The following is a 27,865-nucleotide window of genomic DNA, read 5'->3' as shown; positions in this document are numbered from 1 at the left end:
AAGGGGGATCCCCCCCCCCCCCCATTCCCAGGCCCTAGAAAGGTATCATGCCCTGAAGGAGCCCACTCCCCTCTTCACACATAGGGCTCTGAAAAACCCCAGCTTTCTATCCTATTCCAGCCCCTCCCAGGGGAGGAAAAGGGGGACCCAGACCCGCCAGCTAAGATCTGGGGGGGGCTGAGGGAACCCCCCAAAATGTATTGCTTAGAAACTTGGAGGCAAAAAGGATGGGGGAGGGCCTGGGGGCTGGCATCTCTGACCCTCCCCTCTGGGCCCTGGGAAGCCTCCAAGAAGCTCCCCTCCCCCAGCCTGCCATCTGGCCACGGAGGGGGTGGGGCAGGTCCAGAGGCAGGGGGATGGGCACAGTGACCATTGGGACCCTAAAGTTCCCCAGTCTTGCTGCTGGGAAATTGAAGTGTGCCCCAATGGGTGTCGGGTGGGGAGGGGCCCTTCCCCCAACCCCACAATCTCTGGCATTTGGCCTTCGGGTGGGTTGTCTGTTCCTCAACCTCCGTGCTCCCTTGGAGCAGATGGGGGAGCCGGTCCCGATGGATGGTGCTGATGACATCGAACACTTTGGACTCACTGAGGACCTGGGAAAGAGGGAGAGGTCTCAGTGCTCAGCTCTTTGCCTTATCTCCAGCCTGACTCACCTTCTCCAGGTCCCCCCACTCAGTCCCATATACAGTTGTGCCTAAACCACTTGCACAGGGTGCCCAGCCAAGGGTGTGGTGTTGGGGGATGGTTTTCGACCTCACAGAATCTTGCACCCTGACTGGGCCCTGTTCCCGAACCCTCTCAAAGGTGCTACAGAGGCTGGCTGCTCAGGCCCTCCCTGTTCTGAGGAGCTTCTTCCTTCCTTCCTGCAGGGAGTGGACAGAGGGGGTGGGAAAAATTCCTTGCTTCCCACTCACACCCTGGCTCAGTTCTGTGTCCACTTCCTCCATTTTCCTCCCCAGGAAAAGTGAGGGAGAACTTCACATCCACTGAACCCCAGAGATGACCCTTCTAAGATGCCTTGTCAGACACCCAGCTCTCCCTACTCCCTACAGAATCTCCAGACCCTCCCCACTCCACCACACAGGCTCACCCGGCCCAGTCCCAGACTAGTCCAGATTCCCGTTCTGGTTGTGTTCATCTTCAGCAGGGGAGGGCAGGGTGTCTTCCTCACAGGGGGACAGTTCGTCAATGGACATCTGGTTGGTGATACCTGCAGGGGACATTTAGGAAGTCAGGACCAGACCAAGAAATATTTTTCCCCAGAACCCAAAAAGTATATAGAGAAAAGTAAAGGATTCTCATGCATCCTTCCGCCTTCAAGATGAACTATACTCAACCCATGCCAACTTAGGGAGAGCCCCTCTAGCCGTGCTAACATTCACAACCCTCAATTCACCCATAAAGGAAGAGATTTCCCAGCCAAGGCCACCAAGTTACCCTAATCTAACGGGGCGCCATTTGCAGACCACAATATGCATGGAGTCCCTCGGGTTGTGGAATATGGCTGTTCTATCTTCTCTCCTGTCCCCGTTCTAGAATGATCCAGGCCAGTCAGCTCAACAGTCTTTCCTGGGATCTAACTTTAGTCTGCTTAGCTCCATCCTCAATTCTGGGAGTCACACAAAGGGACGCTCCAGGGCTTAAGGAAAATGGTCCTGCTACTGCTCCATCAGCCACCCTCCCCACAAGGCCTCATCCCCGCTTCCAACGGTACCTACCACTTGCTGCCCGTTCCTTCCATTTCTGCTTGTTCTCCTGAATGTATTTGGTCCAGGTAGAGCGGAAGCTGACCACATCAGGGTTGGGGTCTCCCACTTCCACATCCAGAGAAGGCTGGCGCCACTGGAAGCTAAAGCAGGCCCCCCAGCTCGAGAGGTGAGACCCGGCCCACTCCAGAGCTGCCTTCACCAGCCCTCAGAGTGGAGGGGAAGGAGGACCAGGAGGAGGCTTAAGGAGATTTATCCTTCTCTCCCTTTCCCTCTGCTAGGTACCCCCAAGTCCCTGGCCCTCTTCACTCAATTTCACCCCTCCCTCTCCACACCTTCCCTCCTACTAGAAGGAAAATAAAAACAAGATTAGCAGAGAGGCAAGAGAGACAGAGCTAATGGAAGAAACAAAAATTGGTGGAGGGCACCACAGGTGCGGGTCACACCCTTCTGGTCTCATCCTTTCACCCCTGTGTGTGACACACATCAGGGACTCCCAAGTTTTGAGTAGCCTGCTTCTCCGCCGGCCCCACCATGGCTGTACCTCCTCCGTGGGCTCTCTGTGAGTTCCTCTTGCCTCCCCCAGAAGCAGGAGACCCGGCTACCCCAGCATCCCTCACCTGGGCTGGTTTTTAGACTTGGAGTCGTCATCCACCAGGGGTTGGACGCTCTTCTCAGCCACATCGGTCAACACAGAGAAGGTGGGCTCCACGATGAAGTCAATGAAGCCTGCAGGGAAGGGGGAGCAGGATGGAGAGGCCTCACCTGGAGGGCTGGGCAGAGGACGGGGGCCTGTGTGGCTGGCACCCCCTGCTGCGTGGAAAATGGGGTAACCCGGGGCTGAGGAGTCCCCAGTGGGGGCAGCCTTTGGAATAATGCCTTTCTGACCCTGCCTTTGCACCCCCAGGCCTTTCACCCAGGACCCCGTGCTCTAGCACAGGCTTACTCGATAGGAAGACTGGTTTTGAGGGATGGCAACTTGGAGCAACCCTGGGCCAGGCCGAGAAGGCATCCTCTCCCCTTCCCGGTACTCTCCTCCCTATGGGAAAGGACACTCACCAATCTGGGACTGCGCCACCAGAGTGGACGTGCGATCGCACAGTGGAGAGAAGGGCAGGCCCAGCTCCGCCTCCTTGTCACCCTGGGGAGAAGACAGGGCAGGGAAAGCTGGAGGGGGTGCCTCAGACTACCAGATCCAGGGTGAGGCTGGGGGAGCTTGGGAGTTGTGAGAGAAGAGGAATTTCAGCGCCTCTGGCCTGGAAATGGATGAGACGCAAGGGGAATGCAACTACAGTTAAGCTTCTGGGAAAATGACATCTGATCCCAGGGGTTTGGGATCAAGTCAGAGGTTGCAGGTAGCTGCACGAAGATCTGGAGGTGGAGTGCGAACCTGGAGAACAAAGGGGAGAGAAGGGCAGGGGTGGGTGAAGACGCCATGCTACCTGGCGGAAGAATTCCTCCATGAGGGCCTTGGTCCAGCGGCTGTGGACTGACCACTGCTTGGTTGGGTGGCTGATGTCAGCAGCGTGGAGCAGGAGAGACAGGGCCTTGGACTTGTCAATCCTGGTCAGGGCAGGTGGCAAGCAAAGGGAGACCAATCTTTTAGGATAAGGAAACCTGGACCATTCCTAACTTCCCATCACATGCATGTCCTTGGATCCTTGCAGGCAACTTCAACTGGTCTCTGAGATGACACGCATGTGCACGCACCCACAAAGGTACACACGCACGCACGCACACGCTCCTATACGTATAGGGAGCAGCCCGAGCTCTTGGAACCAGAGGCCCTGGGTTCAAATCCCCACTCTACCTACCACTCCCTAGCTGTGAGACACAGAGCAAGTTACTTAAAATCTCCATATTTCACTTTCCTCAAGGCTAACTGGAAATAGTAACAGAGTCCGCCCCACAGGGTAGTTCTGAGAATTAAATGACACACAACATACAAGCATTTAGTAGAGTGTCTGGCACGTGGTAAGTGCTGAGTAGTTATTATCTATAATAACATTAGTAACAATTATTATTATTATTACTGTTATATTATTATTCCCCGACAATGCCACACTGCACGCTGTCCCACGCAGAGACGCCGTACGGGACACACCTTCAGGACACACACACACACACACAGTCTGTTCTCTCTTAAACGCACTTATAGACTCCCACCCACTTTTAAGCAACATTCAGCAATCACGGCATTTGTTCTGTGCTGTTTTTCTTTAACCTCCAATGATTCTCTCAATAGCCCTATTAGCAGAGGAACTGGCTGTAAGCCGTTGCAGGGAAGCCTGTCACTCTCACACTGCACAGAGAAGAAAGCGAGTCCAGAAAGGTTGCCTGATTTTGCCAACGTTCCAGGGAAAGGCTGTCCTGCAGGGGCTGTAACGTTCATTTCAGACTCCTGGCCCAAAGTGCTCTCCAGGAGACCGACAGCCTGGGCTGTACATAAACCCAGGGCCGTGGACACACACGTGTCACACGCGCGCACACACACACACACATACACACACACACATACACACACAGGGCCACAGAGACAGACTCAGATACCTGGGGCCAGGAGAGTTCCTACATCCAGGTAAAGACCTGGCACCCCAATTGCCCACATACGTGTCCCCATTTCACACAGTGCTCACTCTGGCCGAGTCCCGGCCACACCCCCACCAGATGTCACCTCTCCAGCTGCTGCAAGGCCGTCTTCATGCACTTCACTTGCTGGAAATGGCAGGACATGTCTGTGGCCAACACCATCTCGATGACCAGGGCCCGTAGCTCTCTGGATGGACAGAAGCAGAAAAGCGATCAGCCCCTACAGCACCCAGAGGCAGGAGGGCCAGGAAGGAGGAAGACAGGGTTGGGTGAGGGGTCTCTCCGGGACGGCCACTGCCGCCTTCGGCTCACACAAACTCATCCTTGGTGAGGTTGATGAAAATGTTCATCTCATCATCCTGCATCATTCGGAAGACAGAGCTGATGTGGTGATTCTCCAGCACGGAGCGATCATTGTACAAGATGGCACATTCTGACCTGCAAAGCCAAGGGTCATCAGGCCCAGCTCCCTATAGGTGGCGACTCCGGTGACCGCCCCCACCCCCACTTGGCCCCTCCTGCCCCTGCCACATCTGCACCCCTCACTTGGTCTGGATGTGGAAGCTGTTGGTCGTGCCTGTGTGCTCATAGTCATGGATGGCTGCAGCAAAGACGATGGCTAAGACCTCGATCTCGGACAGGCAGTGCTGGGAGAAAGGGACAGGATGAGAGGGGTCTGACCCCTGCCCTTCACTGCCCAAAGACCTCCACACCAGGCTATACCACTCAGCCCATCCCTTCCATTCTTCGAGGCCAGCTCTTGGGCTAAGACGGCAGGTTTCTCAGCTCCCAGAATGGCGGAATGCCCTCCCTTACCCCACCATGCAACACTCCCACTGCATCCCAGCACACGTCCCCAGCATTGCCCATGAAGTTATGGTCCACCCAGGAATTCTCTAGAATTGAGCGAAGTCCAATTTGACTTTGTAAAGACTTTGAGATACCAAAGGCAAGGAACCAAAGAGACAGAAAGGGAAATGGGAGTACAGTCTGGACTTCCCAGTTCTGCAGCCGGAAGACCCTAAACCACGGAAGAATGATCTCCTGGGCACCTACCACCATCCCTGTGCGGAGCAAGAAGCAATGGACTGTCTGGGTAACATCTGCTGCGTGGATCTGGTTGTGGTAAGGGTTCTTGTACTTCCCATAGCCTGTCTCCAATGCATCCAAGAAAGTCATCAAAAACACAGTGGGAATCTGCAGTGGGAAGGAGAAAATCGAGGATCTGCAGGAATGGCCCGCAGCCGAGGACTGACATCAGCAATGCCGCCTGTCTACAGGAGGCAGTGGGGCCCAGGGAGAAAGCACGAGCTCGGCAGTCAGGTGAACCTGGGCTCACACCCCGCCTCCACCGCCTGCTGGCCCTGTGACCTTGGGTAAGCCACGTGCCTCCGATACTTCATTGCAGAATGAAGATAATACCACCTACCTTGAATTTAATGAGATAAGTACAAGGCACTTAGTAAGTGCTCTCTAAAGAGTAGCTGTAATTATTATTATTTCCCTGGGGATTTTTAAGAAAAGAAAACTTCCCTCCTATCTTCCAACCACCCCATCCCATCCCCAATCTGAGACCATGGAGAGAAGTTCAGGGGAAAGAATAAGATGACCCTTCCAGACACACCCACCCACCCACACCCACACACACACACTCAAGCACCGGGAGCCAGAGCTCTGTCCAGCTACTGTGAGTTGTCTCCGTACATGCCCTTGGAGCATGCCTGCCTCCTTCAAAGGCCCAAGGCTCCCAGAGGGCAGGGCTGGTGTCTGCACCAGTCTCCCTGGATCTGCTGAGGCTGTGAGGAGAGCGAGGTTCAAGACTGGGGCAGGCTTCTGTAGAGGTGAGCAATAGTGAGGAGACGTAGAAGATGCACCACTAATCAGTCAGACCCTAACATCTCCCACCCCCACCCCGGAGGGCTGTGCCCCAAATTCAGGGAATTTTAAAGGACCGTTTCCATGACAACTGCCCTTGCTTCTGCGTTGCCATGGTGTCCCTGGAGGGAAGGGAAAGGACGCAGGGGAGGGGCTGGGTGCCCAGGAAGGGAACGTGGAGCCTGACAAGGGCGGCTCAGACTGGAATCTCTGCCCTGAGTGAACACTAAAGCAGGAAGTGCCCCTCTCTCTCTAATTGCCTTGGCGCACGGTGGACCGGGGCTGGGCCAAACCCAACCTGATGCAGTTATTCTTGGGGTCCCTCAAAACCAGTCCTTCCAGGCAAGGAAGCAAAGTTTAGGAGAACCTGGCGTCTGGAGTATGTCTGAGAACCAGTTTGGAGAAACAGGAGCTGGGAAAAAGCTTAGGAAAAGGAAGACCCTGCTGTTCTCTGGCCTGGAGAAGGCAGGATTGGAAGGAAGAAAATGAGGCTGCAGAAGGACTGGCCTCAGGAAGGCACCGAGGAAAATCTCAACTGAGCATCTCAGGAAAGTTCTGGAAACCTTCTTGAGAGTTGTTGTAAAATGAGGAGTCAAGGGTCAAGGAAAGGCTCACACGCACCAACGGCGTACAGCAGTGAAGCAGAGGCAGAGGACGGTTGGACGATCTTCCAAAGCCCTCCGAGAAAGGCCCCTCCAACTAGACCCCTTTGTCCCCAGCCTGGCCCCCTCAGAACATTCATGTTTTCCTCTGCTCTAACATCTAGGCCCACCCCCACCTAAGCGCTGGCCAAATATTCCCAATGTGACCCTTCAACCCCTTTACCCTCCAACTCCTAGTGTGGTTTTTCCACATGGAAGTGGTTTTTTCCAGCCCCTATTCCCCAAAGACACTCTCCCCTGGCACAGAATCTGGAGAGGACTTTAATCCTCTATTCTTTGTGGTCAGCCAAGCTGAAGAACAAACTGAGTTCACACACCCTCCCTCCCCTCAGACAGCCCCACCCAGCCTCGCCAAGAGTTGATCCTCTCCATAAAACTCCCTGGCCAGAGACTAGAGTTGAGGGGGAAGGGAAGGAGTGGCCAGGAAACAAATGGAGAGACTCTAGTCCCAAGGGCACAGGCTGACAGCATCTGGACTCTAGGCCTCGGGTGTCCACAGGCAGGAGGCAGGGTAGCTGACACAGGGAGCTGAACCTCGGGCCAGCCTGGAGAGGACAAGTTATGAGAAAGAAGCAAAGCGGGAGAGAGCAGAACCCTAGGCTGGAAGGTTGCAGACCTAGAATCTTCTCCTCGAAAACAATAAATGAAGTCAGAAGCTCAGGATGGAGCAAGTGAAAGAGAGGCTGCGCGGGTGGGCACAGGGACACTTCCCTGATGGTGAGACTGAGTGAGGGAGCCTGTGGGACCTGCTCGTTGGGAATCTTCTAGAATAGGAGTGATGGGAGCCGAGAACCCTGCCCAGGAAGAGGGGTCCGATGCTGCCCAACCTTAAAGCGGCTGATGAGGTTATGCCGAGTCAGTAACTCAAAAACAATGGTCCTCAGGGCGTGGTCATCTGCTGCCCGGTTCAAGGAGAAGACGTCAAAGCACCAGAGGTCCAGGTTCTGTGGAAACAACAGACTAGGCAGGGAGACTCCCAGGGGAGCTTCCCAGCCTCCGCGAGGGTTACAATTAGACTTCAAGGAGGACTTCCCAATGTTTACAGAGGCTTGGGAAGCAGGAAGACAAAGACGTGGTAAAGCGGGGCCTCCTTCTTCTCAACACATCTCTCAGTACAGAGGAGACAAAAACGTAGGAGTTTGCCTCTGGAGTGGGCAACATGTCGTTTTGAGGAGCATGGGAATGGCAGTTAAAAGGGAAAGCAAAAATCACCCCATGAAGAGTCAGAAAGTCCCAATGAGCATTCCATCCCCCACCCTTCTTCCTCTTTCCCAAAAACCCGTGGGGTCACCTTGAGACAGTTGAGGACCACAGTGGAATAGGTGGGGCCCACAGAGGTATACGTTCTCCGGAACATCCTAAGGGCGAATGATGAAAAGAAGCGCAGGTAAGAAGGTTGGGGAAGTGGGGTCTGAGTGGGGCAGGCTGTGAGGCTGCGTGCTGGGCGCAGGGGGGCCACGCTGGCGGTCCGGTAGGGGCCCCGGAAGCCCTGGGTGTCTGGGGGACAGGGTCACATCTAGAGGCAGAGGGAGGCTGGGCACGGGCGGGCCTCACCGTTCCACAAAGATGCCGGCCTGCACGGCGTGCACGATGCTGCGGAACTTGGGCTTCTCCTCCGCGCGGCGGCCTTTGGCCCGGGCCTGCTGCGTGAAGGTGGAGGCCAGCCAGTCCCGCACCTCCGAAGGCACAGCATCCGACCGCAGCTCCTGCAGCTCGTCCTCCGTGTCCAAGATTTGCCTGAGGCCCCGGAGGGGGAGTCACAGAACAAAGACAGCGGGTGCTTCCACAACCTAGAGACGCTGGGCCCAGCCACACCCCACCGCTCAGCAACTCTCCTCGCTCCCTTCTCTGACCCTCCCTTGCCTTTCTCTCACTACATTTTTTTTTTAACGTTTATTTATTTTTGAGACAGGGAGAGAGGCAGAGTGCAAGCGGAGGCAGAGGGGCAAGCAGAGGGAGACGCGGAATCCGAACCGGGCTCTAGGCTCCGAGCTGTCAGCACGGAGCCCGCCGCGGGGCGGGGCTCGAACTCACTAACCGAACCGTGAGATCGTGACCTGAGCCGAAGTCAGAGGCTTACCGCTTAACCGACTGAGCCACTCAGGAGTGCTCTCTCACTACATTTTTTAAATGTCTGTCTCTCTCTATCCGATGCCTCCAATAATGAAACAGCTCACTATGTGAGGTAGTGAGCCTCCCAACTCTGCAAGTGCTCAAGCAGAAAATGGACCGGGTACCGCCTTGTCAGGGAGCCTGGAGACCGGCAGCACTGTCCAACGGAAATAAAATGCAAGCCACACATAAGTAATTTGAAATCGCTTAGTAGCCATATTAAAAAAGTAAAAAGAGGGGTGCCTGGGTGGCTCAGTCGGTTAGGTGCTGGACTTTGGCTCAGGTCACGATCCCCTAGTTCGTCAGTTCAAGCCCCACGTTGGGCTCTGTGCTGGCAGGCAGCTCAGAGCCTGGAGCCTGCTTGGGTTTCTGTGTCTCCCTCTAGGTCTGCCTCTCTCTCTCTCTCTCTCTCTCTCTCTCTCTCAAAAATAAATAGACATCAAAAAAAATTAATAAATAAAATAAAAAAGTAAAAAGAACCAGGTGAAACTCATTTTAATGATAAGGTTTCTTTAACCGAATACACCCAAAATATTAGCATTTCTATGTGAAGTCAACAAGTATATTGAGATATTTTACAATCCTTTTTCTCACTCTTTGAAAACCAGCGTGCATTTTACATACACACACACGGCTCAATTCATACTTGAGCTCAACAGCCACCTGTGACCAGTGGCTCCCATCCTGGGCAGCACAGGTCTAGAGGGATTCCTCCCCCACCCGCCAGGCAAGAAGGTTAGGACCACATGAGCTTCAAGGTCCCTTCCAGCTCGGAAGGTCTTCTCTCCTTGGTACCTGTGTCTGTCTCTACCTCTGTTACTCCCTATCTGTTCCTCTGCTTCTTTACCTCCATGACATCTCTATCTACAGTTCTGCTCTCCCATCCTGCTCCGGCCCTGGCACGCATCTCTGTCACCAGCTTTCTGTCTTACTCCCAACCCTGGATCACTGTGCCTGTCTGGGATCTTCCTGTGTGTGCAGCTCTCTCACCGTGTCTCGTCTATATAGACGGCCTCCAGGAGAGAAGCTGTGTACTCCAGGTTTTTCTTCAGTTCCTCGATGTTCACTTCCCCATTTTCCAACTGCTTCACCATGTAGCGCAGCCTGTGGGGGGGTGGGTACGCAGAGCCCGGTCAGACGCTGCTGCTACCTTGTCGTGGTAACACAACACCCTCTGATGGGGTGCATGTTACAGACCCGGCCTCAGTCTTCCACAGATCATTACTCTTTCTAACAGTAAGCATCATAGCTAGTGTCTCTCATCCCAGGCTACTGCCACTGCCTATATTAAATTTATCTACCCCCAAAGTTTCATCCTGGGCTTTTTTCTGACCCCACCATCCCCACCTATCTCTGACCTCTCAACACCTCCCTTCAGTCACTGTTTCCTGAAAACTCTGGCTCAGACTGCCCCGAGCGCAGCACCATTAGGTAGGTACAAGCCCCTGGGGCAATGTTTTGGGGATGATCTGTTTCGTAGCCTAGATAACCAAGAGCTGAGATTGCCAATTTCCCCCAGAAGAGTGAGCTGTGGGGTCAACAGCAAGCAAAAGAGCTCCCGGGATTCTTCCATTATGTCCCTTGGTCATGGCAGGGAGGGGGGTACATGTCCACAACCCCTCCGTCCCTGTCAGGGATGGCGAAGACACAGAACAAAGACCAATCTGAATGCTTTTGCCTGGCCTCACTCCATCCAGGCAGAGCTAATGGATTATGATTCCTGAATCCATCAACCCGGACAAAGCAGGATTAACCCCTGCCTCCCCAATGCTGTGCCAAAGAGAAGCATTGGCAATGTGTGACTGTGCCCATCCCCAACGTCTGCCCCACAGCAGCTTCCCCCAGAGCCAGAGTGGTGGGAGTGAGGTCATGGGTCTCATTTACGGGATGCTTTGCCTGAAGGTACAATCCCTCATCTTTTGCACCCGTGAGTGCTGGGGGTCAGAGATTAAGTGGGAGACTTCTTAGAAGTCCAGCGAGTCCAGCCCAGGCAGCCACAAAGCCAACAAAACTCTGACTTTAGATGATGATTTTAAAGAAAGCAAAGAAACATTCCCCTCTCACTCTTTCCCCCAGCTCTGCCCTGCCTCGCCTAAAACCAAGGTGGGGGGTGAAATGGTAGCCATGACACTTCCCCACTGAGAGGGGCTTCAGAAACCCAAGGTCACCCTATGTGTCAGGAAGGAGAAAAGAATGAGTCAGGGACCAGAGGCTGAAATTAGCATCAATTCCCAGGGATGCCGGGGAGGGAGAACAATGGTACTCCTGAACAGAAGCGGCTCCAGAATCCTGGGGTCTCAGCAGCTTTGGAAAGGGGGTGCCCGAAATAGCCAGCCAGAGGGAGAGTCACAGTCCAACTCTCACCTCAGGGGCCAGCAGTCCTGATGAAGACAGTCAGAATGCAAATGGGGCAGAAGGGAAAGGGGGAAAGGGAGGAAGAAAACAGTTGAGGACGATGCAGCAGCTTCCTCAGTGGATCATCTTCAAACCCCACTTCTGACCTTCCTGCTGCATGTGCAAATGGCAGGAAAGAAGCCAGCTTCAGTAAAGCTGCTGCCCCAGCTAGGGCTTCATTAGGGAGGTGGGATAGAGGCTAGTCAACATAAAAAAACAATGAGCTGGGAAGGGGGACTGAGCCAGCCTCTCCCAGACTGCTATCCCAGAGATGGCAGAACAAAGAGGTTCGCTCCGCCTCTGGGCCTTTGGAGCCCAGGCACAAGCCAGGGCTTCCCTTTCCTGGTCAGTCCCTGTGGCCAGGGACCCTCAAATCTGGGGACACACAACCCAAGAAGAAAGAAAAGCCTCTGGTCTCATCTCTCTTCACGGATTCCCGCCCCAGCCCTCATCTTCCACTTTGGTCAGCCCTTTTTAAAACCCAAAACTAAACTCACCAAAGTTCTTCCACTTCCTTTCTCGACCCACCTCTTGAAACATCCCAGCACAGGCTCCCAAAGTGAACAGCCAAGCCCACGCGTGTTCATTTGCATGTATTCGCATAATCGTTAGCAGTGTCGCCAGCTCTACATTTTAAAAAGTGATTTCTCCCACATTATCTCATATTATCTTCACAATGGGCCTAGAGGGAGGGAGGGAGTTGGGAGGAAATCGCTACCCCTATTTCCGAGGCAGAAACCGAGGCTGAGTTCTGGGAGGCAGGAATCCTGGATTCAAATCTATCACCTCTTGGCTCTGAGAGCCCTTGGGCAAGTCACTGACTAATTCTCAATCAGGAGCTATCAAAATGTGGCCTGCAGACCACTGGCACCACAATCACCTGGGCTACTTGTGAAAAATTGAGATTCTAGGTCCCCCTGCACACCTACTGACCCAGGATTTCTGAGGTCATGGTCCAAGGATCTGCAAGCATGTTTAACAAACACCCAGGATGGTTCTCCTGCACACAAGTTTGAGAACCTTTCTTTTAGAGCCTCTTTTCCTTCATCTGTAAAACAGTGAAGATAATGATAAACCACCTGTGAAGGGCTGTCAACAAGAGGACTAAATGAAATAATGTGTGCGAAGGGCCTGACACACAATGATGGGTTTCTATAAACGTGATGTGAATCGGAACGAACTGACCAGCATCACGCTGGCCCCACCCCAACCAGCTCACCCGCCATTGCCTTTGAATCCAACAAGCGCCTGCCTTCTCCATCCCAAGTCCGGGTGGAGAAGGGTGAGTCTAGTTTGGACGGAGGCTGGTGATTAGGAAGCCCCCTAACAGGGGAAATGGGGCAGTGAACCTGGCCATGATATCTCCTTCATAGTGACAAACCTCTCGTGGGCCACACAATCACCTGATGAGGGAGGTTAAGTGACTGGCCCAAGGTCACACAACTTGTCAATCTCAGTCAGGCGGGCAAGCCCACGACTCACACTACTGGAGCCTAGCTGTGCCCCGCACACCAAAGGTGTTGGGCAGAAGGAGCTCCAGCATGTAACTTGCGTGGAGAGAAGCTAGAACCCATTTCATCATGGCTCCTCAGTGTGCCACCAGGAAGTGCTCGTGTCTGTCGGCCCATAGCAGCCTGTAAGCACCTTAGCGACGCTAACAGTGACTTTGCTTATTCTGCTGCTATACCCAGCACAGCACCCAGTACGTGCTCAGTGAATGTTCGTTCAATAAACAAAGGGAGAGGGGGCAGAGGAATCAGGTGCGGAGTTATCTGCCAGAGCTCACGATGGAGATCTCTGAGGCAGGGCTTCTGAAACTCTAATGGAGAGCCTGCAGAGAAGAATGAAGTTGTGGCTGGCTTTAACACACCCTTCCCTCCAAGTTCCTCCTGCCTCCCCCTCTAGATCTTGCTCTTTTATAGCTTCTGGTGAAATCTGAACCCGACATGATCCAGACACCAGAAGGAACGGGGAGGGGGGGAAAGAAAGATTAAAGAATACATTTGACAAACGGGGAGTCCAAGAAGGGGACCTGGACTCGGGCAGCTAGAAGGCTCCAGGTGCTGGACGTCACCCTCCTGAAGTCCTCTATCTCTCCCACACCACCCTTCCAGCCTGGCAGTGGCCTTGGTTCTAAAGTCCTTCAGGGCTGCGGAGTTAGGATCTCCCCAGACCTGCCCACAGCCCTCACCTCAGCATTCTGCAGGAAGTCCCACTTCTCCACCTATGGCGGTATCATTCCACCCCCTCTGGTTCGGTCCTCAGAGAGTCCAGGAAAGGGTCCCTTTCCCTGCACAACAGGATGCTCACCCCTGTCCAGTCCTCATCCCGGCCTAAGGAAAACTGGAAGCTTCCCCAGCAATCCTTCCACCTCCACCCCTAGCCCTGTTTCTCCACACCCGCTTCTTTCTCCTTTCCCTTCAGCCCCTGCGCCCCAGGAAAAGTCTCAGACCCTGACCCCTGGGAAGGCCCAGTCTCTCCCAGCTCTAGGCAGCCGAAAGGGAAGGCTCAGGGCAGTAACAATCCCAACACCCCAGAAGAGCTCAGCTTCCCCAGCACTTCATTTCTTTGGATCATCATGGCTGATGATCTGGCCATTTCCAAAGCTCCCTGTATTACTTCCAGCAACCACACTCCTAAAAAAATCACTGTGAGTGGGCGCTTAGGACAGGACTGCCTCAGGTCAAAGGGCTAGGGGTTGGGAGAAGAATCCTATTTCCCTCTGGGGTTCTTAAGACCAGATGAGGAGATTTCAGAGGAATGTGAGGTCCTAAGGATGCTGGGGTGAGGAGAGAAAGGGGGGAGGCACTGCTAAGTCACCTGCCACCGTTAATAGGAAGCCAAAGAAAGGAAGAAGAAACAAAGAAAGAAACAAAGAAAAGGGAGATGGAAATGGAAGGAGAATAAGGCGAAGGGTAAGACAGATGGTGTAAAAGGTGGAGAAGGCCACATACACACACACACACACACACACACCCCACATATGGGGGCCATCAAGTCTTGATCCCTCCCCCTCCACCAAAGTACTAGTGGTGGACCCACAGCAACCTGTCCTCCTTCTCCTCCTCCCCCCCTCTCCCCTTCTCAGCCCTGGTGCCTACCTGAGGATGGGGACCTGGAGGTGGCTCCTTTGCACAGGAACAGGGTTTGCCATGGGAATCAAAGTGTCCTACTTCAGAGTTATCAAAATGCCGCCCCCAGGGCCCCAGGGCCCCTGAGGGGAATGACTCCCTCTTGGGCCCAACTTCCTCCTCCAGGTCTCGGCAGAACTGAGCGACTGACCAGAGAGAACTTTGGGGAGGGGAACAGGAGGGGCCTGACGGGAGGAAGAAGGGAGTGATGAGACAGAGAAGCAGCCCACAGCAACTGGGTGAGAGGCCACGGGAAAAGTTTCACATCTGAATCAGACCGAAAACAAGAATCTGTTCTCAGAAGAATCCCAGAAAGGACAGAAATAGCACAGTCCAGCCCCTTGTTCTGAGGAGGTGGGGCTCCTCTTTGGGGAGAAGGGGTGAGCAGAAGGCTTAAGGGTACAGGGCCAGGGACCCACCCTGAACCTGTTGTGGAGAGGAAGTCCGCCCGTGGGAGGGGAAGGGACCCTGCAAGGGCCCCCTGGAGGGGCTAAGGCAGATTCAGCTCCCTCCCAGGGTCTTCCTCCGGGGCCATTCTTCAAAATGAGCTTTAACCCACCTGAAAGGACAGAAGCAAGACAGCATGAGAAGCAGAAACTACAGGGGAGGGGCTTATGGAAGCCAGGAATCAGGGGAATCCTCACCCAGAGACCCGCTCAAGGGGGAGGGAAGGCCCCGCCCAAGCAGTGAATGAAAGTCGGGAGGACTCGCTCATAGAAACCAAGAGGTTGGGCAAGTTACTTTCCCACTCCCAGCCCCCCCCCCCCCCACCGTGGTCTCATCTAGAAAACGCGGACTGGGGGATAACTGTGAATGAACTGGGGAGAGGCCAGTCCAGCCCAGAGGGAGAAGAGAATTGATGGGACAGCCTAGGACGGGCCTGGGACCAGGCACCCCCCACCCCCCACCCCTTCCGCCTCCAGGCTTTGCTCTCGCTCAGGTTGGGGGACAGAAGCCGGCCTCTGCGGCGCGAAGTGGACGTGCGCGTACAGCCCCAGCCCGCCTCCCGATTGGCTGTGAGGTGACGTCACTGATACAAGCGCACCGGGGCCGCGATTGGTCAGCTGAGGGGCCGGGCGGGGCCAAGGAGGAGAGCCCCGGGTGAAGACAAACGCATCCAGGGAAGAGTCCCGCGCGACTGCCTTCTCCTTAATCCAGGGTTTAGAGCTGGGGATAATATGGAGATGAGGAAAGGGGACTAGTGGGGATGAGTATGACAGGAGAAAGGGAAAAGAGAAGAAACAGACCAAGAGCTAGGATTTTATGACGGGAAGTCTTCCCCCCGCCAGCTCTATCCCCAAAAAGCGGAGAGAAATTAAAATACCTTGTCACTGTGCCAAAGCCTTGAAGGATTATAAACAAATGAAGTTTGGGAACCTGCTGTTTCTCAGTCTCACTGAGCACTGGGACAAGTGGAAGTGGGCTTCAACAGCAACAGAGGAATGGAGGTTAAATATCTACAAGTTGTTTCCTGGCGTACGTCCCGGTAGCCATGAAGCGGGGCTGCTGCAGATTTTGGAAGAAAGGAAACCCTCTCTGGGCCCATCTCATTCTCTCTGCTCTCCCAACACACACACACACACACACACACACACACACACACACACACACCCACACACACTGATGAGTGTTTTTTAGAGAAAAAAGGGACTAGACCCAAAGTCAGAGACCCAGAACTTGACACCCAGGGAATGAGGGACAAGTCACTGGCCTGGCCTGTGGACATGCTTGCTTGGAGGGACATGCATGGGCTAGGAGTGGAGGAAGGTGGTAGCCAGCTGCACGCAGCCTGGAAAACCAACAAACACCAAGCCAGGGCAGCTCCCCCACCCCCCACCCCCAACTCCAGGCCCTGCCACGTCAAGTACTCACGAACCTCAACCCTCCCACAGAAAGGTGCAGGTTTCTTTCCCTCTGCTCTCTTGCTCAGTAAAACCAAAGCTGGTGGGACAAGTGACTGCTGACCACCTCACCCCACATACATACATGCTGCATCATCCCAGCATGTATCCCATACCTGCTCATCCCAGCCTGGTATTATTATGAACTGTTCCTAATAAGGAAGGATATTGGCCAACCACCACCCCTTCCTGGGGAGAACAATTTCACACACATCCACTCACCTACGCATCTACAGACACCCCACACTTCTGTCTGAGCTAACGAGACTTCCCTGGGTGGAAGGCAGGGCATAGATAGGATGACCCCAGCAGTGTCCAGCATGGGCTTTCCTTTAGTCCTTAAATTTAGTTTAAAAATAGCAAGGAGCACAAGCATAACGCCTCCCTCCCAGGCCTTTTCCCAGCATTCCCCACCTGCACTGAATAGGAGCTGGGACAGGGGGTAAACAAAGAACTGGAAACCCTGCCTCTGGTCAGAGGAGTGTAAGAGAGGGGGTGGAGATGGGGGAGTGGATGAGAGCAGGGGTGGAGGTGGGGAGGGTTAGGGAAGGGATTAACTGGCTGATGTCAAGGCTCCAAAATCTCAGAAATTGAAAGAGCCAAAGAAATCACCTACATCCAATGGAAAGAGGACATGAATTAAAATCAGGAGACTTTTGCCTAGACTTTGTCACCATGTATGACCTTGGGCAGGACACTCTGAGGTCCTTTCGTTGTCTGTAAAATGGGAAAGTAATATGTGCTTCACAGAATTCACACAAGGATCAAATGAGATCACATGAGAGCACCTTGCAAACTATAAAGTGATACATGAAGGTCACAGATTATTCCTTAGCCCAGAGCTTTATTTAGTTAGTTATTTGTTCAGCAAACGTTCACTGGGAGTCCTCCATGAACAAAGCCTCCTATGCTCACCCTTGTACCCAGGCCCCCTGGTGTGGAAAAGCCCCAGTCACCCTGCCACCACCACTCCAGATGTTTAGGGCTTCTCCCTGGCTCCTGAGTCCACAGGGGCCAGGAGGCAGTCAGAAGCAGAAAGTGGCGAAAATGCAGAGTGCTCCAGCAACCAAGAACAACCAGATCTCTACCTTCCCCAAGCACTGCTGCTCCCCTCACTCCCCTGGCTTCCCCCATTGCTATACAAGCAGCCTCAGTTCTGGCAGCTGGCTGGGCACGGTGGCGGCGGGGGTGGCTCTAGGGATAAAAATAGCCCCCCTGGTGGCAGAGCTGGGGTGCCATCCTGGGAGGCAGTGGGCCTCAGGTTGACATGGCAGCGGTAGTAAGAGATCTCTAGGCACTGGACGGAGGAGCTGGGTGGAGGGAGGGTGGTGGAGGCGGCAGGGAGTGGGAGAAGAACAGAAACCAAGAGAGTGCAGGGAGAGGAGGAGGAGGAGGAGCAGTGAGGACTAAGGGGGCAGGGAGGGAAAGAGAGATTTGAAAGATGCTGAAGAAGAGGGTCTGGGGAAACACTGAAGCAGAGGTGAAGGGGCTGGCCCCAACCCATGCTGTGTCTGAAAGTACTCCTCCTCTGCCTCCTGACCAGAAGCCGTTTCTAACAGGTGTTCCTAGCAAAAGCCCACAACAGCTCAGATCAGATGAGGAAGAGGGTAACCAAACCGCTTGAGCCTCAGCCCAGACCAATAAGACCCCAGATATCCCCCGGCTCCCAGCCCAGCCCAGCCCAGCCGGCAAATGAGTCACCTCTCCCTGAGGCTTCAGCCCTTCAGAGAAGGAGGAACTGGGAGGGGTGGGCAATAGAGTCCAAGGAAGGCTAGCTAATGAGGGAGGAGGCTCCCAGGACCCAATCCTTAAGATCTCTCTCGATCTCTCGATCTCTCGATCTCTCGATCTCTCTCTCTCTCTCTCTCTCTCTCTCTCTCCCTCTCTGCCTCACTTGTCCCTCCCTCCCTGCATTGTTTAATTCTGCTCATTAACCACCTCCATGTGGACCACCCCACCAGCCCTCCAAACCACATCCCAGCAGATGTTCCAGCAGATGCCCTGTGTCCAGAGGGCCTAGCAGATGTTGAAGGCGGCCTGGGATGGGAAAGTGAGCTGGAAGCTTGGAAAGGGACTGACTGCAGGTGTGACACTCCAGCGTGGCACAAAACTGTGGACTAGCGAGATTGGAGCCTAGTCCCAGCCCTGCCCCCCAACCTTACCAACCATCTCTAGGCATCACTTTCCTCCGCTGAACATTTTTTAAAATTTTTTAATGTTTATTTATTTTTGAGAGAGAGAGAGCACAAGCAGAGGAGGGGCAGAGAGAGAGAGACAGACAGACAGACAGACAGACAGACAGAATCTGAAGCAGGCTCCAGGCTCTGAGCTGTCAGCACTTGCGAACTATGAGATCATGACCTGAGGCAAAGTCCACGCTTAACAGACTGAGCCACCCAGGCGCTCCCTCCTCTGAACATTTTATGATTCTCAGATTCAGTACCTGGGTTGGAGGCACTCAGGAAACAAGATGCCTGGGTCTCGATTCCCTGGTTCAAGTTCATCCTTTCTGAGTAGCTCACCGCTTCCCCAACTCATCCCTACCCTGATGTAAAAGGAGGGTGATGGTTTTCTTCTTTATCACAGGAACGTCACATTCTAACCTCCATGAACTTTCCAGGAAGTTCTCCTGTGTATCTCTGTTTATTCCATCTTGCTGCAATCAAAACAACAGCCAATCTTCTGGGCATTTCAAGAAGGAACAGAAAGGAAGAGAACAACCAGGACACAGAAGTCTTTAGGGTGAGTCTGGTACAATCTGATTTATAATATTTCTTCAAGACTGGAATTTCTAAAGCTACTGTTTGGTAGATATGGTCCATGTTTAGGGAGCTTGGCGACGCTGTTGGGATGTGTGCTCACTCAGCTCAGGCCCCAAGAAGTTTCCAAACAAGGTGGGCCTAGAGGAGAGAGCCAATCACATTAGATATGGAAGAGCTGATAAACAGGGGAGCAGGGAAGCCAAGGAACAGGAAGGAAAGGGACGTTTCTCTAGCCCTCGGGTCTTGCCTGCCAAAAAAATCACTAAGCCCCCTGGAAGCTAAGCTCCCTTCCCAAAACTAAATGGTGCCAACAGCAGCTGGCAGCCTAATCACGCCACTGCAGCCACAGTAATTATTTGCAAATCTGACTTCTCTTTGCAGCTATGGAATCTGCTGACCAAGGACCCAGGCTGTATCCAACAGCACCACCTGAAGCACCCCCTTTCTCGCTCTTCTCCCAGCCCCCTCCCCCCACCCAGGTCACTCCCTGGATATACCCTACCCTTTTCCCACCAAGCCTGCTTCTTCACCAAAACCTCATCACGGCTCCCTCAGTGGACTCCTGCCAGGTCTAAGATGCTGAAGTCAAATCCTAACCTGGTGTTTCCTTCTCAGACTCACACAAATGCAGCAGGAGCTGAGGGGAGAGAAGCCACTGCAGGATAAAGGGGGGCGGAGGGGTGGATATTCAGGACAAAGGGGCAAAAGCACCTGCATTAGGGACCTCTCGGCATTGAATGGACAACAATGAATGTTTTTTTCCCTTCACGTTTTTTTCCCTTTGCCCCCACTAAATAGCCCCAGGATGCTCTCCCAGTTCCCGGGGACCATTAAGTCTTCCTCTCTAGTGGAGGGTCTCATTATCTAACAACTTCCCATCTCTTGGGTGTCTCCCCTGCACCCCACCTGCTGCCCTGGTTTTGTCCCTTTTTCTCAGTCCTGAAGAGGGTTGGAAAATAGCTACTCAACTTCCGTACCTGAGAAAATCAGCCCCCTGAGATCCAAAGGCAATTACTTGGCTTCCTCCCCAGGGAGGCTGGGAGGATGAGGTCACTGAGAAGGCAAAAGAAAGGCGGTGCAGAAGGTGCAGAATACAGCCGTTGAGGCTGGACTCCTAACGTGGTCCCGAAGGGCGCCTGCAGCAAACTCACCCTGCACTATCACCACCACTCCTGGGGGCAGGGAGGGGGAAGAGGAGGGGGAGGCCCCAGGGATGGCCTGGCCCCTGGCCAAGGTGAGAAAGGGGTAGGAGAATTGAGGGCCAGAGAAGCCAGGTCAAAGGGAATAGGGAGAGAGGAAGTGGGACAAGAGATAAGAGCAAAACACACCCCAGCAGAGAAAGACAGGAACAAAGGAGGGAAGGGACAGAGGAAAGGATGCAAGAAAAATAAAAGAGGAGGAAAGCAGAGGGAGCAGAGGAGCCGGAAACAAATCCTCGATGATTCCTTTAAAGACTCACAAGAGAGGGAAAGATCTGTTTCAAGGTCCCCTGCTCCTCCATCCCAGTCAGATGGGAGCAGCCAAAAAAAAAAAAGAGGGGAAGATAGGAAACAGCTAGTCACTTCATTGACTTCAGGGGCTCCCTGGACAGCGGGCAGGTAGAAAGGGGTCTCGAGAAGTCTAGGCTTTTCTCTCCTGCTGGGTCTCTCACCTGGCCTTCCAGTACCGGTACATCACACCTCACCATCCTCCCCTTCCTCCTGGCAAATGCAATCTCCACTGTAGAATTTCCTCTCTCGGTCTTTCCAACTGGCCTCCTGGGGCCTCTGGGCAAACAAAGTGATATTTGGGTTCTGAGAGACTTTAGAGATTCTCTAGTATAGGATGTGGCATACCTGATCATATCACTCCCAACAAGACCTAGAAATTTAGGATAAATGCCAGAGAAGAGTTTCTCCAATGCTCCCAGAACTCGCCAGTGGCAGTCCCGGGGCTCCCCACACCCACCATGTCTTAGAACTACAACTGGCCCATCCACTTCTAGCTTGACCCACTGGGAAAAGGGGTGATGGGAGTTAAGTCCTTCTCTTTTCTTTTGACTTCAGTGTCCCACATCCTTTGTAAGACAGCCAGCCTGCAACCCCACTCAGTCTTCTACTGTCTAAGCTCAGACACCCGTCTCACCCCTCCAGACAACCATTTATCAACAAGACTCTACCAAATCATGTCCCAGACACCGGGACTTCAACCCATTAAGTAATTCATATTCCTGCTTCTTGAATCTTTAGCTTCCCCCCCCCCCATCCAAGCCAACGGTCACCCATTCATTCCCCCTGCCTCTTCACACAGCAAGCTCTCCAATGCTGAAAGAACTCCAGACTTTGCCATCTACAAACCTTCACGTGGATGGTATCAAATGAAGAACTGAGATCAGAGGGACTACGTGTGACTTCAAGGTCATGCAGCTACTAACTGGCGGCATGGGCACATGAACTCCAACTCAAGTCTCCCACCATTCCCTATGTTCTTCCACCACCACCACTCGGCCATGCTCGTTCTCTCCAGCCACCCGCTCCAACCAGAGGTTTGTGAAGTTCTTCCTTTGGTCTAAATTGATGTCCTCCCTCCCTGCACCTCCCTTTCCCTTACTGCAAGAGTTTTTCACCTTCTACCATCGAGATGCCTCACTCAAGACACAGCTGATGAAGGAAATGGAAAGACGGGAGGTATTGGTGAGACGGGGGGCTAGAAAACCCAGGAAGGAGAGATTCCCTTTGCCATGGTTGGAAATAAAAGAGGGACTTGGGCTGATCTGAGGAAGGAGGCACTAAAACTCATCCCTGCCAGGGCCTGGGAGAAATGGGGCTTTTTCTCCAGAGATCCAGGGAGCCACAGTTTATCTTGCAATCTTCACAGCAGCCCCACAGCCATATGCAGAAAAAGGAGAACGGCTGCACAGCTTTCAAAAACAGTAAGAGCCACTGAAGATCACTCTGTGGGTCACATACAAAATGAGGACACAAGGGGGGATAAATCAATCAGTGAGGCACCCAGTCCAGTCCCTCAGCTTCCTCCGACTGCCCTTTTCATCTCCCCAGTATTGTAAAAAAAAAAAAAAAAAAAAAAAAAAAAAAAAAATGTTAGTGTATCGCAAACACATACACAAGATCACACATACTTATTATCCCATTACCTACATGCCCACGCGCATGCACACACACACACACACTCATCATCATCATCATCATCATCATCATCATCATCATCATCATCTCATTCATACATAGGACAATTTCGGGTATTCAGGGAAGTGCATGCCTTCCCGACATATTTATTATCACAAATGCCATTTATAAATATGAAAACAAAGAGGCATCCTCATGGAGGTCTGACTCCACAAGCTGCCCTCCCCCCACAACCTTCACCCAGACACATATGTACCCATGTCAGGCATTACAGTTTTATCCTCATACATCTCATCCACACACCCAAATAACGTTTCTGTATCCTCTCTGCAACTCCTTCAGTTCCAGGCTCCGTCCTGTGGTCCTCAAACACCACGCCTTTCAAACATCGCCTTCTCAAAACACAATACCATCTCCTTTTCCTCCATCCCTATCTCCTGCTACCCCACCCCCCTCCACCCACACGCAGGAACACACGCACCACAGAATCAGAGACAGAACTGGGCTCCGTGACATGTACACATAGACTCATTAATTCATTTGTTCATTCCTTTTATTTAACGGCATTTATTGAGTGCCTATTATGTTTCAGGTAGCACACTAGACTCTGATGAAACAAAGAAGACCAAAACTAATGCCCAGCTGGGTCCTTGTTCCAGCTCAGCCGTAATGACCTTGAACCACAGCTTAGGACATAGCACCTAGATCTGGGGAGTCCTGAGTCCATGTGAAGAAAGAAGAGGAAGGGATTGTGTTTATACTATCCCAAAGGAAAAGGGAAGTTCTGTCTGTAAAATTCCAGGAGAAACTGGGACAGAGAGAAGAAAGTGATGCTTGTACTATCCTGGGAGAAAGAGAAAGAATTCATTTCTATGCTTTTCTTGGTGTCTAGGCCCCCTCAGAGGAAAAGTTTAGGCAGAAACTGGAGTGGTAGAGCTTTACCACTTGGATGGATGTAGCAAAATGAGGAACAGGGTGCCTTATCCCCTCTCCACTGCACTTTACTCCAGATTACAAACTCCATAGGAGCAGGGACCGTCTACTTTGTTCACTAGTATATCCCAGCCTCCAGCACGTCACCTGACCCTCAGGAGGCAGTCAATTAATAGTTGTTGAATGAATGAATGAGCTAAGGATGGCAAGCCAACCAATCTCTGTTCACAGATTTTCTTGATTCACAAAATACACAGAAAACCTCCTTCTACTGACCCTACCCTACACTCCTCAAGGCCCTCTCGTCTCAGAGAAGGGTAGGCAGTCCAGTCAAATCCTTCACTCAGGGTTAGAGGTACTCACCCTGCTCGACCCATCATCTCCAGACTGTCTATCCCAGCCTCTCTTGTGCCTCCCCTCACAGGTCTGCGCTGTTAGGAAAATTTTCCTGCCAGGTAGAGGTGAAATCCCATAGCTAGAGACACTTCAGCTCATAGCTTCCAGATTTTAAGTTAATCTTTGGCAGAGTCCTACTGTGGGAAACAGGAGTCCTGGATGCCCTTCCCAAGAAGAAACTGCCCTGCACAATGAGATTCATTGATGGGCTTTGTATGGGCTTTGTAACCCAAGGCAAAAACACCAGACCCAGCCTCCCTGAAGACAATCTAGATGTCCTATATTAGAAATTTAAAGGATATGGGGCACCACCTGGGTGGCTCAGTCGGTGGTTGAGGGTTTGGAGTGACTTGGGCTCAGGTCATGATCTCGCAGTTCACGAGTTCGAGCCCCGCATTGGACTCTATGCTGACAGCTCAGAGCCTGGAGACTGCTTTGGATTCTGTGTCTCCCTCTCTCTCTGCCCTTCCCCTGCTCACGCTCTGTCTCTCTCTCTCTCTCTCTCTCTCTCTCTCTCAAAAACAAATAAACATTAAATAATTTTTTAAAAAAAAAACTGAAAGGACAGTTGTGGGGCTGGGGGGATAGGATACGTTGTGTAGAGGAATCAAGGCCTTTATACATATGTCTTCATTTCTATTCAGAACCCACTCATGGGATAATCATGTCCATCCCCCTCTTTCCACATTCAAGCCTCCCCAATATTCAAACAGGGCCAAATCCAATAAGCCATCAACTCGGGATCTACCTTGATATCAAAATCTTTCTCTGCTCTGAGAAAGGGAAATCAAGAATCTATTCCTGGTGACTGATAATATGAAAACGGGGCTTTTCTGGATAAGTTATGACATGCAGCTAGCACTCTTAAGAACCAGACTGCTGACAGGAGTGAAGACCAGAATAATTCAATCAATAAGACTAGCGATCCCTGTCCACCATGATCTCCCGTAAGGACATCTCCGCTAATGCAGTCTGTAGGGGCAGCTGCTTCTATTCCCTTCTTTCCCTGGGCTTCAGTGCCTCCTCTGGGGATCCTCTTCTCTCACCAGTGAGCACTTCTCATAGTCAAGGAAGAAAGAGCAATTTTCTTCCAGGAAAGACTTTGGGTTAGAAAGGTGTGGGAGACAGTGAACAGGTAAAACCCGCTCTCTTGCAGGTCTCATTCATTACCTGGAAAGGAGGCAAGGAAAGTATATGATGAGCTATGAGCGCTATGGGGAAGCCGTCCTGGGACACCTTGAATTCTCTAATGTATGAACCATGAGGTCCCTTCTTTGCTTTTCCACCACTTCCTTACCTGCCCACCCCCACCCCAACCCTGGCTTAGTCACCATTAACAGAGCACCGTCTTCTGTCAAGAATCACCCAGTGCTCCTCCCAACAAAAATCAATTCAATCCGGTTTTCCATTTCTTCGTCCCAGAACTCATTCCAAGGCTGCGCTTCATAGAGCCCAGCAAATTGCATTGGCTGGAGGCAGCAAAGGAGAGGAACTGAGAAGCACATTTGGATGCCAAGCCTTGTTGCCCACTGTGCCTCAGTTCTCCCTAAGCCCTCTCCGAGCAGCTACAGTATAAATCAGACAGACCCACCCAATATCAAGGGGTCATCTTATTACCATAGATATAGTATTTTAAAAACAAAGCAATCACTAGCATCCATCCATCTCCTAACACCGTCTCTCCCGCTGCCAGAACCCAGTAAATGGAAAGCTTCAGTGCTCACTATTGAGGATAATGGGGAGGAACTGGGTTTCAGGGCTATGGTTCCCGCATTTCCTCACCAAACATCTACAGCCTTTTTCCTGGGACCATTGGGAGTCATATCAGGGAGAAGGACACCTTCCCTTGTTCTCTGATTAAGAATCAACAGACTGCGGAGATTACCCGATGGCGTCTGACTGCGAGATAAACATGGTGCATGGTCTGTCTTTGACCCAATCCTCTCCTCCTCTGAGGAACAGAAAGAAAAGTTGCTTCCCTCCCCTGGGACCGGAGTATGGGACACCTGAGTCCCTTGTTTCCCTGTTTATCCATCCTCCCCCCGTGCCCTTCTCCTGCAACAACAAGAAAAGATGCCTAAATGTGCTTGGAGATCCTTGGGAGATCATATAGCAACAAAAAGGTTTTGACAGTTACCTTATCCCTGTCAATTAATTTTTCTTCACCACCACCACCACCACCACCACCACCACCACCGGGGGCTCCCAGGTAGGGGCTCCACCCCCCTCTTCCAGATCCCAGCTGGGTCCCCCATCATTACTGTGCACAGTGGATTTCCAGGCCCCAAGAGAAATGAGGGGCTCAGGTACGGGGCGCCCCCCATCCCCATCCCCTGAAAGATGCAGGAGGCTGAAACCACCAATCCCAACGGAGACCCATATGACCCACAGGTTGGCACAAGTATCCCCATGCACTAGATCTGCAGCTGTGTGCCATCACTCTACACACATCTGTGTGTCCCACGGACCCTCATGCACACACATGTGTTCTCACATCTGCACGACCCTGCACACGGATACGTGTGAGTCAGCCTGGCACCTCCCGAAAGCTGCCCGTCTGCAGCCCTGCCACACGGCGCATCCCGTGCCGCCTCTCCGCGCTGCGTGTGTCCCCCGGGGGGTCCACCGGCACGGGCGCGTCGTTAGCTTTGCAACTCCTAAACCCTCTCCAACCGGCCGACTTGCTCCGCACATGCCTTTTGCACATGTGGCCTGGCTCTGCGCGTCAGGGCCGCTTATTTCCTCGCACCTGCCAACATGTGTGCCGGAGGGAATCCACCAGCCCGGCTCCAGCTACCCACCCACCCCCACCCCCTTCCGGGCTCCCTAAGATCCCTTCCCCCCACGCCCGGCCGGGGACTCACAGCGAGCGAAGCTTAATCCACATCTTCTTGCTGGGGGCTGACTTCAGCTCCAGGGGTGACGGGCAATCCGACTCCAGCATCTCGGGAGGGCTGCGGGGGGACAGCTCCATGCTCAGCCTCAATCTATGGAACCGAGGGAGGAGACGGCACCGCGGCTCAGCCTCAGCCCCAAGCCGGGAGAGCCCCTCACCGCCCGCCCCAACCACTTCCCACCTGCGGCTGGCGCCGACCAGCCAGGCCGGGATCTCCGGGCTCGGCCCAAGCTGGCGGAGCTGCAGTTCCTGCGGCTCCTGCTCTCGCGCTGTCCAGCCGAGCTCTGGCTCCCAGTCCGAGCCCTCCGCGCCGCCGCCGCCGCCGCCGCCGCCGCCGCCGGGGCCGCCTCCTCTGCTCTCTCCTCCTCCCCCGGCCGGCCCCCCTCCCTGCGCGCCCTCCCTCCTCGGCCTGCCGGCTCGTCTCTCACTCCGCGCAGCCCCTCCTCCCCCTCCCCGAGGAGCGCGGGGGAGCCGGGGGCACACGCAGACACAGGCGCCAAGGGCGAGCGCACGCACCCGGGCGCCCGGGACGAGCGGCGGCGCGTGTGCCCCGCGCGGGGGGTGCGAGTGCGTGTTTACAGAGTGCCTGGCGCGCGGGCGGCCGCAGCGCTCCGTGTGGGCGGCTGGGCGCCTTCCCCGGTGTGTGTTTTGAGTTTCGGTGTGCGTGCGTGTGGCTTCGTGGATCCGCGGGTGCCTAGCCGCCCGTGCGCCCCAGGTGGGGCGGGAGGGGGAGGGGTCGAGTCCCCCCGCCGCCCCCCACCCCCCGCCACTCTCTCTCTCTGCCTCGGGGAACCCGTGCGCCGTGGCCGACCGAAGCCATCCACCCTCCGAAACCCAGCCCCAGACCAGACAGACCCTCACACCTTGTGCTCCTGCCTTCATGTGAAGGGAAAAGTTCAAGGTCTGCTCTGAGTTGCCACGGGATCCCGTTCCTCTCCCCAGTTCCCTTAACTTGGTGGTCCTGATATGTCTCCATCCCTGTGGCCTTCCCCCTCGTGCCTCTCTCCATCTCCCTGGCCTGTGGGGGTTTCTTCCAAGCTTAAAGCTCTCCAGACGGAATCCACCAGAGCAGGCAGGACCGCATCATCTTTGTACAGAACTCCTCAAGAACCAGGAAACCGTTCCTGGTATCTCATCTCAACCCCTCCTGTAGCGGGGCCTTCTTATTTCCTCTTATTCTGTCTTCAGTAAAAGAAATCTAGTGCCTAAGGGCCCACACCAAACAGCCTGGCTGCTGAAACACTTGTAAAGCAATTAATGAACCCAAATTTGAATTCAAGACCTTGTGACAGGCAAAGCCTCTTGCATTGGACTGAATCCTACTAAGGATTCTGGCAGGAACCACCTTAGGATTCCTCAGAATGGCTCTCCTCCTTAATAACC

At 53.4% G+C, this 27,865-nt stretch overlaps 1 protein-coding gene across 2 annotated transcripts; it reads right to left on the bottom strand.

Moving 5' to 3' along the window:
* Positions 1-161: 161 nt before the first annotated feature.
* On the bottom strand, positions 162-26,613 carry PDE1B (phosphodiesterase 1B). 2 transcript variants are annotated; one of them, XM_049625668.1, is made up of 16 exons: positions 15,029-15,428; positions 14,440-14,654; positions 9,935-10,048; positions 8,387-8,569; positions 8,124-8,190; positions 7,660-7,776; positions 5,352-5,492; positions 4,842-4,942; positions 4,608-4,733; positions 4,381-4,482; positions 3,149-3,269; positions 2,766-2,847; positions 2,327-2,435; positions 1,719-1,849; positions 1,091-1,210; positions 162-593 (listed from the first exon to the last, which is right to left on the bottom strand). In XM_049625668.1, the coding sequence occupies exons 2-15, from the start codon at positions 14,490-14,492 to the stop codon at positions 1,107-1,109; spliced, it is 1,551 nt and encodes a 516-aa protein (XP_049481625.1). In that variant the 5' UTR covers positions 14,493-14,654; positions 15,029-15,428; the 3' UTR covers positions 162-593; positions 1,091-1,106. The 2 variants fall into 2 exon arrangements, with proteins under 2 accessions (XP_049481625.1, XP_049481624.1); XM_049625667.1 differs by lacking the exons at positions 14,440-14,654; positions 15,029-15,428 and adding an exon at positions 26,451-26,613.
* Positions 26,614-27,865: the final 1,252 nt, after the last annotated feature.

Source organism: Panthera uncia, chromosome B4 (genome assembly GCF_023721935.1).
Source record: "Panthera uncia isolate 11264 chromosome B4, Puncia_PCG_1.0, whole genome shotgun sequence".
Lineage (NCBI taxonomy): Eukaryota > Metazoa > Chordata > Mammalia > Carnivora > Felidae > Panthera > Panthera uncia.
Note: the sequence above shows the minus strand (reverse complement) of the source record. Positions and strands in the feature narration are given on the sequence as shown.